At 43.2% G+C, this 13,708-nt stretch overlaps 1 protein-coding gene across 13 annotated transcripts in view; it reads right to left on the bottom strand.

Moving 5' to 3' along the window:
- The window catches only part of CELF4 (CUGBP Elav-like family member 4), an 842,420-nt gene that overhangs the window by 688,405 nt on the left and 140,307 nt on the right, over window positions 1-13,708 (bottom strand). For all 13 annotated transcript variants that reach the window (XR_014012878.1, XM_081212992.1, XM_081213002.1 and 10 more), the window contains exon 2: window positions 10,154-10,236. Coding sequence is in view for 12 of the 13 variants with exons in the window: in XM_081212992.1 (XP_081069118.1) it covers window positions 10,154-10,236 (83 nt within the window). In the remaining variant the exon portion in view is untranslated. The remainder of the gene's footprint in view (window positions 1-10,153; window positions 10,237-13,708) is intronic.

The following is a 13,708-nucleotide window of genomic DNA, read 5'->3' as shown; positions in this document are numbered from 1 at the left end:
GCCAAATATACGGCACCTCTTTAAAATGAAATACTTTGATTGTTCCAATCACAAAAAGTTGTAAAAGCTATCCTGAAGAATTAAGAGCCTCAGTACACGCTAACTAACTCCATCATAAATTCTGCTTTGGTTTCTGTTATCATATCATTGTCTCCCAGGACCCCCTGTCCCTGTCATGAATTGCCCTTTATAATTTATTCAGCTTGTTCTTGCCGGGTTCCTTTCTACTTATCATTCATCTTTACAGTTGTACATAAAATTAGATTGATCCGCCTCTGCCAGACCCGTCAAGAATAGAAAAGTTGTCATTGAATAACACATAAAGCAAATGAAGACCCGATGACAGGCTTTGCTTGAACACCATGGAAATTGTCCTTTGAGAACCAAATGAAAAAGGTGTCAGAAGAGAGAGACAGAAGGAGATGGAGAGATTGTAACCTTTGTAATCTGATTTTTAATTTGCAATCAAATGGCCAGGACTTTGGGGAATTCTTAACCATCCTTCTTCAGTTAAAAATATTGCAAGGCAAAACTCAACTCCTGCAAGCAGTACTTATTATGCGCATTAGCCATGATAACAAATTGGTTCTGCTGAGGGTTTTTTTTTTTTTTTTTTTTTTTTGGGCTGATGCCTTGCCCCGAGAAACAGTTAGATATCTCTCTGCCTGGATGATGAAGTCAATGCTCAATATCCACATAGGGCTTTAGACATCGAAAGCTTTTCCAGTGGATGATCTAGATCAGGGGTCTGCAACCCGCGGCTCCGGAGCCGCATGTGGCTCTTTTACACCTTTGCCGCGGCTCTGGGGCGGATACTAGCGAGGGGAGGAGGCGCATTGTGTGCCCCGACACTCCCCACTGTGGCGAGCTCTGTACTGGCTGTGACGTCGCATGGGGGCGGTGCGTGCGTTAGTCACGCACCATCCCGACGTCACCTTCCTGCCCGCTGTCAGATCGCGGCTCCGGAGATATATTTGTTTTAAATGTCACAATGGTTTTGCGGCTCCCAGTTTTTCCCCCCCTTTGGAAACGGGTCCAAGTGGCTCTTTTTGTCTTAAAGGTTGCAGACCCCTGATCTAGATAGTCTTTATCTGGTTAGATTCAGCGGTGACAGGTAAATTTATGGGAGCATGGCCAGTCCGTTCACACTGGGTGGCACTGCAACTATTATTTTAAATTGAGGCAGAGGGTTCTAAATTTTGGGGCCGCCCACAGCGTCGCTGACATTGGAGACCTCAAGGTCCACAGCTCAGACTAGGGAAGCTCCTGTGTTTTTTCAGGAGCTGAAATTTGCTGCAGAAAAACTGAGTTTGGTCCTCATTGCGTCCCTGGTGGAATGAGATCATATGGATGTGAATTTCAGAATTACAATCATGTGCATTTTCTAGCTGCAGCTGCATATATATATATATATATATATATATATATATATATATATATAATGATTTTTGATCTATTAATATGTAAACTCAATTAGCATATACACTGTAAATATGATCTGCTCAACTAAGTTCAGACTCCTACTGCAGAGACAGTCTACCTAGCATTCAAAAAGTGGAAAAAAAGAAAACATCAGTGCCCAGCTGCCTATCCAATATTTTCCCAGTTATGCACACCCTCCCTCGCATGTGCAACCACCACTCTGAATGGCAAACTGAGCCCTTTACAGCACTCAACAAAATACAGAACATACACACAAAAATCAGAACCACTTTGTCTGTCACACTCCACATATGAAGACCAGGAAGTGCTAAGAGAAAGAAGCATATGCAATGATGAGAGTATGTATTGGAACACAAACAGATATGGATTCAGTTACCTGTTTTAATACAAAGTCCATTGGTTAGACTTGCTCAAAGGTCTGGACAAGAAGGATACTTAGCCTTGCTGAACCCATCCTTACTTTGTGTTCTCTCTCTCTCTCTCTCTCTCTCTCTCTCTCTCTCTCTCTTCTTCCCATGGCCAGTGGTGACTAGTCCATTTGAATGAATTTGGATCTGCACCGCCCACCTGTTAGCCATGCTTTCTTCCTTACAATCAGCCCAGAGGATGGACCTGAATGTCAGCTTCTTCATCCCTAGTTTCAGCTTTGCCTCTGTAGAACCCAACAGGGAGGAAAACTGGCAACAAAACTGTAAGTCAGAAATGGTGAACCTTAAGCTATCCAGATGTCACTGCACTGCGACTCATAAAATCCTTGGCCATTGGTCATGTTGGCTAGGACTGATGAAGTCAAACAACATCTGGAGGGGCAAAGGTTCCCCATTCCTGCTATAATTAGCCACCTCTGCCTGTCATTAGCTCTGGTTCTGCCTTCTTTGGGGCTCCCAGTCTTTTGCCCTACCAATGGGCACCAGGTCCTCGGTCCCCTTTGCTGATGATTAAGCATGCATGCCTTCTTGATAAAATATCATGCCACATAAGATGTGCTGGCTATGGAGAGTTTCTGGCAAGATGTGACGATGAAGGGGAGGCCTGAGATAAGATGGAGTGTGAGATGTGCTGTAAGAACACCAGATGTTATAATGGATGGGCAGATTAGACTATTTTCAGCCTCCGACAACTTTTGAATGTTTTCATTCATAAGTCTGCTCTGTCTGGTTTTTGCATTAAAATGCAATGTATTTATTTATTTAGAAATCTGCACGAAGATTTGTAAATATGCATTTTAACACAGTTATCCCCATGAATGCTTTCTGAAATGCATTTCATCCCAAAATACATTTCAGTTTGTTCTCTGAGCTGAAAGCCATATTGAAGAATTCAGAGAAGTGCAAAATCTGAAGGATAATTACATTACAATATGCACATTAGCTTGGAAGGTGCAGATCAGGTCAGCTTGCATTGGAATTCATAGACATCAAATTCCTCAAGCATCCTTCCTCTCTCTCAGACACACACCTGTCCTAAAACCTGAGCACTTGTGTCAACTCCTCACTCCAAAATTCTTTCACCTGGAACAGAGAGACTGAATTCTCTTTGCATTCCAGAGGTTGCTGGCATGGGGATGGGAGCAGCCAATCTTTACCTAGTGAAATGGAACTTTTAATGTTTACAAAAGAGATAGGACTCAGGTGTTTCATCTTAGCTGGCAAGCTTTGAAATACTGTCAAACTGACAAGAAGAAGAAGAAGAAGAAGAAGAAGAAGAAGAAGAAGAAGAGGAGGAGGAGAGAGCCTTGTAATGAGAAACAGCTTCTCCCATGCCCCCCCCCCCTCATTTTGACCAGATTTTATCCCATTGCATTATTGCTTGGTTGGCAAATTTGTGGGGAACTTGTGGACTCATAGGAACAAAGGAAGCTCCCTTATACAGAGACAAATCACTAGTCCATCTAGCTCACATTGACTAGCAGTGGATCTCCACAGTTTCAGACAGGGGCCCTCATGGAGATACCTTCTGCATGCAAAGCAGATCATCTGAAACAGACCTGTGACCCTTCCCCAGTGGAACCACAGTGCTGCTGTTGTCCCAATATTTTGCAAAGCAAAATAGTTTCTCCAGGCCTTTCATTCCCACTTCCCCCTTAAATCTGTCTCTCCCTCCCCTCCCCAAGCCCAATACCTTTTCATCTTTCTTATTATTTGTGTTTTATTTTAACTTTAGAAAAAAGGCAAGATTCTCCCTAGGGAACAATTAGATCAGTTTCCCTTCAAAAAAGAGTCTTAAGGGCATAGCAAATGGTTTGTGTGCGTTCAGCAGATTCAGTGAGCCAATTGAGTCTTTTTGCTCCTATGCTGCTGCTGACCCAACTGCAACTGACATTAGGAGGGCAAGGCTGCAGAAACAGCAGCAGCAGGAGGAGGAAATTCAGATGCAAGAGTTCAACTAAGAATGGGAGCTACACACTCTGCTAAATCACATCCTATAACTCTGGCAGGATTGAACCACTTCCAGGCAATGTTTGCAGAATCTCACGTTGAAGTGCCCACTTCTCCCACAAAAAACCATCAATGAACACAGAAAACAAATTGAGCAAAGGCTGATCTAAATCACTATTCCTTGTCATTCTAGTTAAAACAAACAAACAGATTCCACATGAAAAACTCCCATGTCCCTGTGGAGATGGCAGTACCGAATCGGTGGCACATGCCCTTCTGGCTTGCATTTTTTATAAAAACTTGAGGAATGAGGTTATCATTCCTCTTTTATTGTCCATTCCGGGTCACCCAGCCACCGCCACAGTGTCCTTTCTCTTGGCTGATCAAGATGAGCAGGTGAAAGCAAAGGTTGCAAGGCTCTTAGCTGGGGCAATCAGAATAAGATCCACTATTTGACTATTGATTCAAATCCCTAAAATGTATTTTATATAATTGAGTTTTTATTTCTATTCTTTGTATATCATATTGTTATTTTATTGCTATGGCCGATGGCTGATGCAAATAAAGATTCGCTCATTCATTCATTCAGACAACAAGAAGAAGATATGGGAAATATGAAAACATGTGATCCTCCCAGCCCTTTAAAGATAAATGGAGGTGAAATCAACAAGACGTGATGAATGTAATTGACCGGCATACCCCAAATCACACATCTCTTCTTCAAGGAAAGCTCATTTGGTCCTTAGAAAGTATCTGAGATAGTATGCAAGACCAGTTTAAGTATTCTTTGAACAAACCAGTCCAGTTGCTCTTGAAAAAAAGTTGTGTGACTTTTTATTCAAAGTGCTCTTTCAAGGCCTCTTTTTCTTTGGTCTCCTGCCTGGAGGTTCCCTTCCTTGACAGTTGAGCAAGAGAGACATTATGCATGATGAAGCTTAGTAGCAAGCTACAACTGCCCAATTTGTATAATCCGGAGACCCAAACTTTTCCCAAGCACCTGGTGTATGTGGAACTTTTAGCCTTGATTGATTTAATTTATATACCGTCCTATACCCGGGGGTCTCAGGGCATTTCACAAAATAAAAATCAAGATATAAAACCACAAAATACATAATAAAAATAACAACAACAACCCAATAGCTCCCCCAAAAACACACATTTTAAAGGAGCATTTTAAAAGTGTGCCTCTTTTTTATTTTATTCTTTAAAATAAAGCCTTGGGTGACTTGTGCATCCTTCCTCCTAGGTCCAGGATGGAGACAAAAACTAGTTTTTGAGGGAGAGGGAGCAAGTTGAAAGCACAGCAGAATACCAAGCGGCTTGTCCACAATAGCAAAATTGAAAACGAAACTAAGAAGACTATTTTGTGCCAGCTCTATTAGCAACATCATTTTCCTGTTATAGTACTTCAGCGGCAGGATACATGATTATCTGTAGGATTCCTTATCTATGGGATACTGTTATACTCTCAAGCAAATCCCAGATTTCCATAACCTGCCAAGAAGAAATCAAATGCAACACTTAAGACGTTTCTCACATGCCCTCTGCTTTCTCTCTGAGGCATGGATTTTAATGGAACCTGGCATCTGGAAAGCCACCTAAACTGCTGAAGTTAACAGTTTGCTAGCTCCCCCAGTTCCGCTATTTCTCCTCTGGAGCCTTAGTAGTGATCCGGTGAGGTAATGCAAAGAGGCAGCCCCGTCTACCATATGACCTGCTCCCTCTTAGCAAAGAAGATGAAAAGTTGCCGGAAGGGGTGGGGAGGGCGAAGAGAGAGAAATATACCACTGTGCTTATTAGACATGAGCTCAGTTTATTCGGATCATAAATAAAAGCTGATCTTGATAGTGTAATTACATTTCACAACATTATCCTCTGACATTAACCTCAGCAGGGGGAGGAGGGAGAATGGGGGAAGTTGCCAGGATTGCAATTTGGAATTGGAATGATGACTGCGTGTGTACGTACCCCAATAATATGATAATGCTAATTGTTAACAATTAACATAATATTACAATTATGATTATAATTATATTCCCACCCCAAATTTCATTTCCTAGGGGAGCCAATTTGAGACAGGAAGGGGTTGGTGGAACAGTAAATATTGAAACATATCTGTAGGAACATTTTCCTCAAGTCTCCTGCATCGTCACGGTCTAGATTGCATTTGCTTCCCCCCTCCTAGATCACGGGGATGCAATTCTGATATGGTAGTTTTTTTTCACGGTAGATTTTTATCACTCCCTGCTTTACAGGCCTTTTCCTACCTGTCCTTGGACGACAGGGCCCTGACTGACTCCAGCTACAAAAGTTGAAGCTGCTGAATGGAATCTTGGCCTGGGGTGTGGTTTAGGACTTAGATCTTGTGATTTTTGTGGAAATTGCTCAGTTTTGCTTATTTTTAAATGTTTATTTATTGTTCATGACTACTTTTGTGAAGTTGCAGTTATGTATTTTTTTCATGTTCAAGCCACCCTGAGCCTGGTATGTATGTATGTATGTATGTATGTATGTATGTATGTATGTATGTATTTGAATCTCTCACAAAGTACACACATAAAACCCAGGGGGGGGGGGAAATCAAAACTATGGTTGGCTCGATTTACAGTCCTCCTTTCCACCCCCTCCCTCCCCTCCATCAAACAGACCACTCACCTAATTTGTCTGAAAATGCCGGTGGTTGTCCCCGTATGAAGGATTAGCACAGATTAAGGGGGAACAGTGTTAATTGTAGGTGGGGGAAGAGAGCAAAGCATCTCCTCAATCTGTTCTTGATTTCCCCTGTGTATGTCTGGCTGGTAATAAGCTTCCTTTAATCTGGAAGGCCCCTTGGTGAAATCAGCACCACGGACAGCGGTATTGATTGCTTTTGAGAAACCATCACAGCTGCTCACCCAAATTACCTTTGATATGTGACCTTTAATGTAATTACTGCAACATCAAAGCATTTCTATAAATTATTAAAGAACTAATATACTTCATCATCCCACTATTCTATTATATGTAAAAATATAAACAACCACCAGCAAACAATGTTACGGATCTGAAAGTGCCCAGAGTTGGCAGGAATTTTGCTCCTCCTCTGTATGGAGAAAGGGGAGACTGTCCAAACCACTTAGCACAAAGGGAAGGAGAGAGGAAAGGAAGGAGATTCAATGTTTTGCATTTGGCTCAACTTGCCGCAAAATATATCCCACTCTTCTCTTTCCGCACCCTCTCTCTCTTCCTCCCTCCTCACCCATTTTTTTTTTAAGAGAACCCTTCTTCCCCTGAAAGTATCATAAAAACTTGTCAAATCCATATCTACGCAAGCTCAGAAGTCATGCAATGACTCCAGCAGCTGACTTTATACCCCCCACATATCATGCGGAAATACACAAAACATATTCCTGTCACTTTGCAAAGAACGGCCTGGAAATAATTACAGTAGAATATTACACCAGTAATAGCTGTGCAAAAACACAAACATAGGCAGCCAGAAGGCAAGGGCCAATTCTCATGTACAGAGGCCAAGGTGAGCCACACCGATACGCATTTGCATTCATGTGCAGATTAGTTTTGGGTTTTTTAAAAAATGCCTTGATTCAGCCTTTGAGCTAGAGGGAAAGGACAGTTGCTGAATCACTTACTTGGGAAAAATGGAAAATGTAGACCTTCAGTCAATGAGCTATTGGATGAGTTGCTTCCTCCTCTCTGTTTTGCCCCTTCCAGTTTCTGGGTTGATAATTATGTTCCTTTTATTTACTTAACAAGATTTATACCCCACTCTAATCAGTGGACACTTCTAAGCAGTTTACATAAAACACCACAAAATATTCAGCAGATGTGCTTGTGTGTGTTAAAATGAGTTGACATAAAAAGTCAAAATATAAATGAAATCAGCAGTTTTATAACAAGTATACATAATGAAACAATATTATTTATTATTGTTGTTTATTTGAATTTATACACCGCCCTATACCCGGAGGTCTCAGGGCGGGTCACAAAAGAAACTGTGTGATAAAATTACTTTTTTGGGCAGGCATGCCCAAACAGAAAACTTTCTATTATTATTATTATTTGAATTTATATACCGCCCTATACCCGGAGGTCTCAGGGCGGTTCACACAATAAAATCAAGATATAAAACCACAAAATACATAATAAAAATAAAAACAGCAACCCAATAGCACCCCCTCCAAAAAACCCCACATTTTAAAAGGGCATAGAATGCCCTTTCTAGCAGGCTTTGAAAACAATACCATTAAACTTTAGTGGACCTAACTAACACAGTATTAGTCAGTAGGTCAAACTGACTTCTTGTCAAAATGTGATGATGTCATCGCCATGCTCTTGGTCACATGACCAAAACAAACAAACAATATACAGCATGATCACAAATATCGTCACCAGCTGTCAAAACAAATGCCTTTTCCAATACACAACATTTCTGGCCATGAGCTGAACGCGTCACTTTGGTCTTGAGGCCTTTGTTTTGGTCACATGATCAAGCACATGACATACCTCTCTTTTTTTAAAAAAAAGGAAGGGAAACACCCAACACTCTTGAAACTGAAGCAGAGATTGCCAAAGAGAAGAAAATAGTAAGAACACATTTGTTAGCAATGTCAAAAACACCAACACTTCACCATGAAGGCTGGAGCTAAGCCAAGTGGGAGGAAAATTCATTTCAAAGGGTTATGCAAAGGTATCTATTACATACAAAATATTTAGCTGAAACATGTTGTTGACCACAAAGACTGCATGAGCAGCGCTGGCATTCCACGGCGGTTTAGTTTATCACAGACAACTGGAGAGCTGAGAAAATTATGGGATGGTGGAAATGCCTAGCCATATTAACCGTCTTGAGGGGTGGTGGACTAAGTATCTGTGCTGACAGAAAGTTGCCGGGGGCAAGGTTAATCTGGAACATAAGACGCAAAAATATGGAGCAACAAACACAAATTGTCAAACCAGAAATCTGCAAGAATTTAAAATAAAGTGTAACGCGTCAGGTATTAGCAACAAAGCATTCAAATGTCAGGATGCAAGTATTGGTGATGAAATTTATTTTTAAAGCTTATTTATTTATTTATTTATTGAATTTATATACCCCCCTATAACTGGAGGTCTCAGGGCGGTTCACGGAAAAAACTTACACAACTCCAACCTTGTCAGTTCTTGACCCCTTTAAATTCCATATTTTGATTTCTTTCTTTTTTTTCTTAAATCCTCTGCATTTATCATACCCACACATGGGATCCCCAGTGGTCTCCTAACCAAGGCGCCAGCTTCAAATACCAAATCTAAATTTCTAATTTGGAAATAATTTCCAAAATGTATGCAAGATTCCTTTTCATCTCTGTGCTTTGTAAATGCTGGTAGGCGAGACTTTGAAATCCACCCTGAGGCTACAATCCTTTGCATACTTGCCTGGGAGTAAGTCCCATTGAATACAGTGGGATCAACTTTGTGGTAAGCATGCATAGGTATATGTTGAAAACCACATACACACATGGGCAAATTGACTGCTTCTGCCTTCTCATCTTCCCTCTCAAATTTCTTATGTATATACATACCCAGTTGTCAAACATAGTAGCCCTTTCCATAGATGTGTCTGCAACTCTATCCTCAGTCAAGCACTGTCTCCCCATACCCCAGTTATTCAACATGCCCCTCTAGACCATGGGTAGCCAACATGGTGCCCACTAGATGTTGTAAGATTCAAACTCCCAGCACCTTAATCATTGGCCATGCTGACCTGAGCTGATGGGAGTTGAAGTTGAACAACCACCATATAGAGGCCCAAAGGTTTTGCCAGAGCTGCTCTAAATGTATTTCAGCTTTTCTGGTCCTGTTGATGTTGCTCAAACCCAATTTCCTCTCTTTCCAGATTCATCCATGTCTTTCTCACCCAATTTCTTCCTTTTCCTCCTAGAAACTGGCTTCCCACTTCCCAGAACTAATCAAAGCGCAAAAGCAACAGTGCCAGCCCCATTGGGATTGTGTTTTGTGTGAGAACGCAATAGTCAAGACTGCCATTCTGAAAGTGAACTTTGTCGGTAAAGGCATTGCGCATTCCCCACCCTGGAAAAAAGTCACTACACCGATATATCCAGATTCTGAAAGTATTTCAAAAAGCCAGCAAGATCTGGCCCCAGTGAAGTTCTCCCACGCAATGGGAAGGAGTTGATCTCTCCCAGGGCTAAATAAATCAGCATTGGTTTCCATTCATCCAACGCAAACCAAAAGTCACCCCGAGCGACCGGTCATTTGTGAACTCCATCGCCACCTTCCAAAAGGAACCAAGACATTGCAAAACTGTGCTGAGCAAAAGGTCAATCTGGACTCACCCCTGGCAGTGTCTTCTGTTCGTGCAGCGCACTCTGGGCTTTAAGAGCTGACTCCCTTTCACAGTATGTTAGGAAGGCACAGCCTGAAAAAGAAAAAGAACACATCAGGACATATGATCTCTGCAGCATCAGACAAACTTTTGATCTTCTCTAGCATCATCTTTCCATCAACTGCTAGCCAACTTTCTCCAGGGAGCCTGCAATTAGAGAGTTGCATTCCATGGGCAGGCTGGCCATCCTTCCATACTGTTGGTCCTCTAGCAACTGGAAGCTCAGAGGTACATTTCCTCCGAGTGTGGAGGTTCTATTGAACTCTTATGGCTACTACAGAGCTTTCCTTCCTCTGGCAGCAAAGAGACCCCATTCTGCAACACTTTGGGGTTTTTTAGGTACGGGTAATAAGAAGATGGGACGTGGGTGGTGCTGTGGGTTAAACCACAGAGCCTAGGACTTGCCGATCAGAACGTTGGCGGTTCGAATCCCCGTGACGGGGTGAGCTCCCATTGCCTGGTCCCTGCTCCTGCCAACCTAGCAGTTCGAAAGCATGTCAAAGTGCAAGTAGATAAATAGGTACCGCTCCAGCGGGAAGGTAAACGGCCTTTCCGTGCGCTGCTCTGGTTCACCAGAAGCGGCTTAGTCATGCTGGCCACATGACCCGGAAGCTGTACGCCGGCTCCCTTGGCCAATAAAGTGAGATGAGTGCCGCAACCCCAGAGTCGGCCACAACTGGACCTAATGGTCAGGGGTCCCTTTATCTTTACCTTAATAAGGAGATGGGAAAGTGGGAAGCATAGTCTCCAGGGTTTCAGGAAGGAACGCTTCCTAGGCCTACCTGAAGATGTTGGGGGTTGAACTTAGAATCTTCTGCATGTAGAGGAGGTGGAGAGCTACAACAGTGGTCTTCTGAGTATGTGGGTAGATGTTCATATCACCAGTGGTTGCCAAGCTGCTGGGCATCTCATTAGACCAGCAGAAAAAGGTCTTTCCCATTATCTGACATCTAACTGCCTCCCCCTCCCTTTTCCTTTCCCATCAGTCAAAACTCACCCATTTGCTTGTTCTGGGGAGCCTCCCGCCTAAGAAGCTCCCCTCAAGCCCACACAACACTGTTCCTGAGGATCTACATCAGTGTTTTCCAAAGTGGGTGATACCACCCCCGGGGGATGCTGGAACAATCCAGGGGGGCGGCAGTGGCCTCAGGTACAATTGGGGGGTGTTGAATAAAAATAAGGCGGCAGTGGAAGCGTAAAAAACAAAGAAGAGCAGAGCAGAGAAGAAAATGTTTGGAAAACTGTTCATACATGTTTCATCTGTTGTGTAAAGACATTTACTGACAGGTTGGGTGCTATTGTGGGATGGCGATGACAACACCTCCCCTGGATCCAGGCCTGGGGAGTGGATCACAGCTTTCCTGACTATTTGGCCAATGGCAGACGGTCTACAGTGCTGGCAGGCTTCACTCCAGTCCTCCCCATGGGTTTTTAATCCCAGGGCCTAATCCACCTCCTCATCCAGTTTTGAAAAACCATACCTATATGTTCGATCTGTAAGTCCTCTGTTATAGGACGTAGGTAGAGATACAGTGGTACCTCGGGTTACAGACTCCGCCAACCCAGAAATAGTCCCTCGGGTTAAGAACTTTGCTTCAGGATGAGAACAGAAATCGTGTGGCGGCAGCGGGAGGCCCCATTAGCTAAAGTGGTACCTCAGGTTAAGAACAGTTTCAGGTTAAGAATGGACCTCCAGAACGAATTAAGTTCTTAACCCGGTGTACCAATGCATAGATACATTTAAAAAATAAATAATAATAATCCACATATTTGTCATTGTATCTTTCTGTTTGCCCACTTAAGGGAAGTAGATTTCCAGGGGAAAACTGAGTTTTTCCTTTTCTGAAAAGTGGGTGGTAGGCCAAATAAATGTGGGAACCTCTGGTCCACATTGATAACTACACACACAGAGAAAGTGAGCGACAAATTTCAATGGAGCATTCTACCATGTTCTTTCTGGGGGGCGGGGGGGGGGGCGGGGAGCGAGCATCATGACTTTGGGATGCACAGGAGGGAGCAAAGTTTAGAAAAGGAGAACTGAAATGCCCTGAATCCATGAGGCTGCTCTCCTGTTCCTACTCACCTACTCAAAGGGGAATGGTTGGATCCCGAGCGATGCTTAGGCAAAGCAATAGCAGAGGGAGCAGGGTCCAGTCTTGGCAATAGCGAAGGCTGCTCTTTTAAGCCACCTGACTCTTCCAGCACACACCTGAGCCCGTGTTGATTCATCAGCACATTTGGCAAAGCAGAACTAGCCAGCTAGAACTGCTGCAGGAATAACAGAAGGGAGTACGGCCTCTGGACTTCTATCAGGACCCTAAAGCCAAACGTGGAGGAGCTCCAGAAGGAACAGCAGCTAGCAAACTCTCTCTCCCCTCCCCCCGCCTAATTCAGGAAAAAATTACAAAAAGCTGTGAGAAACAAGAGGAGCAGCGATTGCACCTGTGGCCTGCCTTTGCACTCCAGGGACAGGGAAAGCTCTCCTGTGCTTTTCTGGTTAACCCTTTTGCACCCATTTGGACTCAAACTCTCAGTGCACCACTTACACTTTCTGGAACGGCAGATAATTCAGCACTCATCTTTTTTTTTTTTTTAGGAAAAGCCAGCCTCACACGCAGTGGTTGATTTAAGAATCTGCACCCAAGGTTGCTTATTTCCTCCTCCCTCCCAACCCATTTTCCTTTTGTGTCGTGATTTTGTTTTGTTTCTTAGAATGCTAGGCCTGAGGATGGGGACTGCCTTGTTTATAATTATCTGTAGGCCACTGTGTCTGAAGTATGGGGGGGGGGTTCTCTTTGAGGATCTGCATAGAAATGGGGTAGAACAGACTAAATTTGGGGCTGTGCAGAAATGGGGTGGAATGCACATAGGCAACATCTGAAATGTATATTTAAGACATTATTAAACCACTTTAAACAGTCAGGGCTTCCCTCAAAGAGACCTGGGAACTGTAGTTCATTAAAGGTGTTGCTAGTTGTCAGGAGAGCCCCTATTCCTTTTGCAGAACTACAATTCCCAGAGCTCTCTGGGAGGAGGGCTTGATAGTGAAACCACTCTGGGGGAGGTAAACAGCCACCTTCTGCATCAGTGTTTTCCCACTGCTAGAGTATTGCAGATCTCCTTGTCTGGACGTCTTAGCAAAGTCATAGCCCTGGTTACCCATCTACTACCTTTGCCTAGTGTTTTCTTTCTGGGAGGGGCTGGAAGCAAACAACATGTTGGAGCAGCCTTTCTCAACCTGTGGGTCCCAAAATGTTGTTGAACTACAACTCCCATCACCCCTAGCTAGCAAGGCCAGAGCTCAGGGATGATGGGACTTGTAGTCCAACAACATCTAGGGACCCACAGGTTGAGAACTGCTGTGTTAGAGTGATGAAAGCAACTGTCTCTTTTACATTTTTCTTTTCTTTTACGGCATAAAAATTACACGCCACCTTTCAGGCAGTCAAGATAGTTAACAAAATATCAAGGACATTATCAAAGCAAAATATGAAAAGTCAAATGC

This window comes from Podarcis bocagei (assembly GCF_964188305.1).
Source record: "Podarcis bocagei genome assembly, chromosome: 11".
Lineage (NCBI taxonomy): Eukaryota > Metazoa > Chordata > Lepidosauria > Squamata > Lacertidae > Podarcis > Podarcis bocagei.
This window is presented reverse-complemented; position numbering and strand designations above follow the sequence as displayed.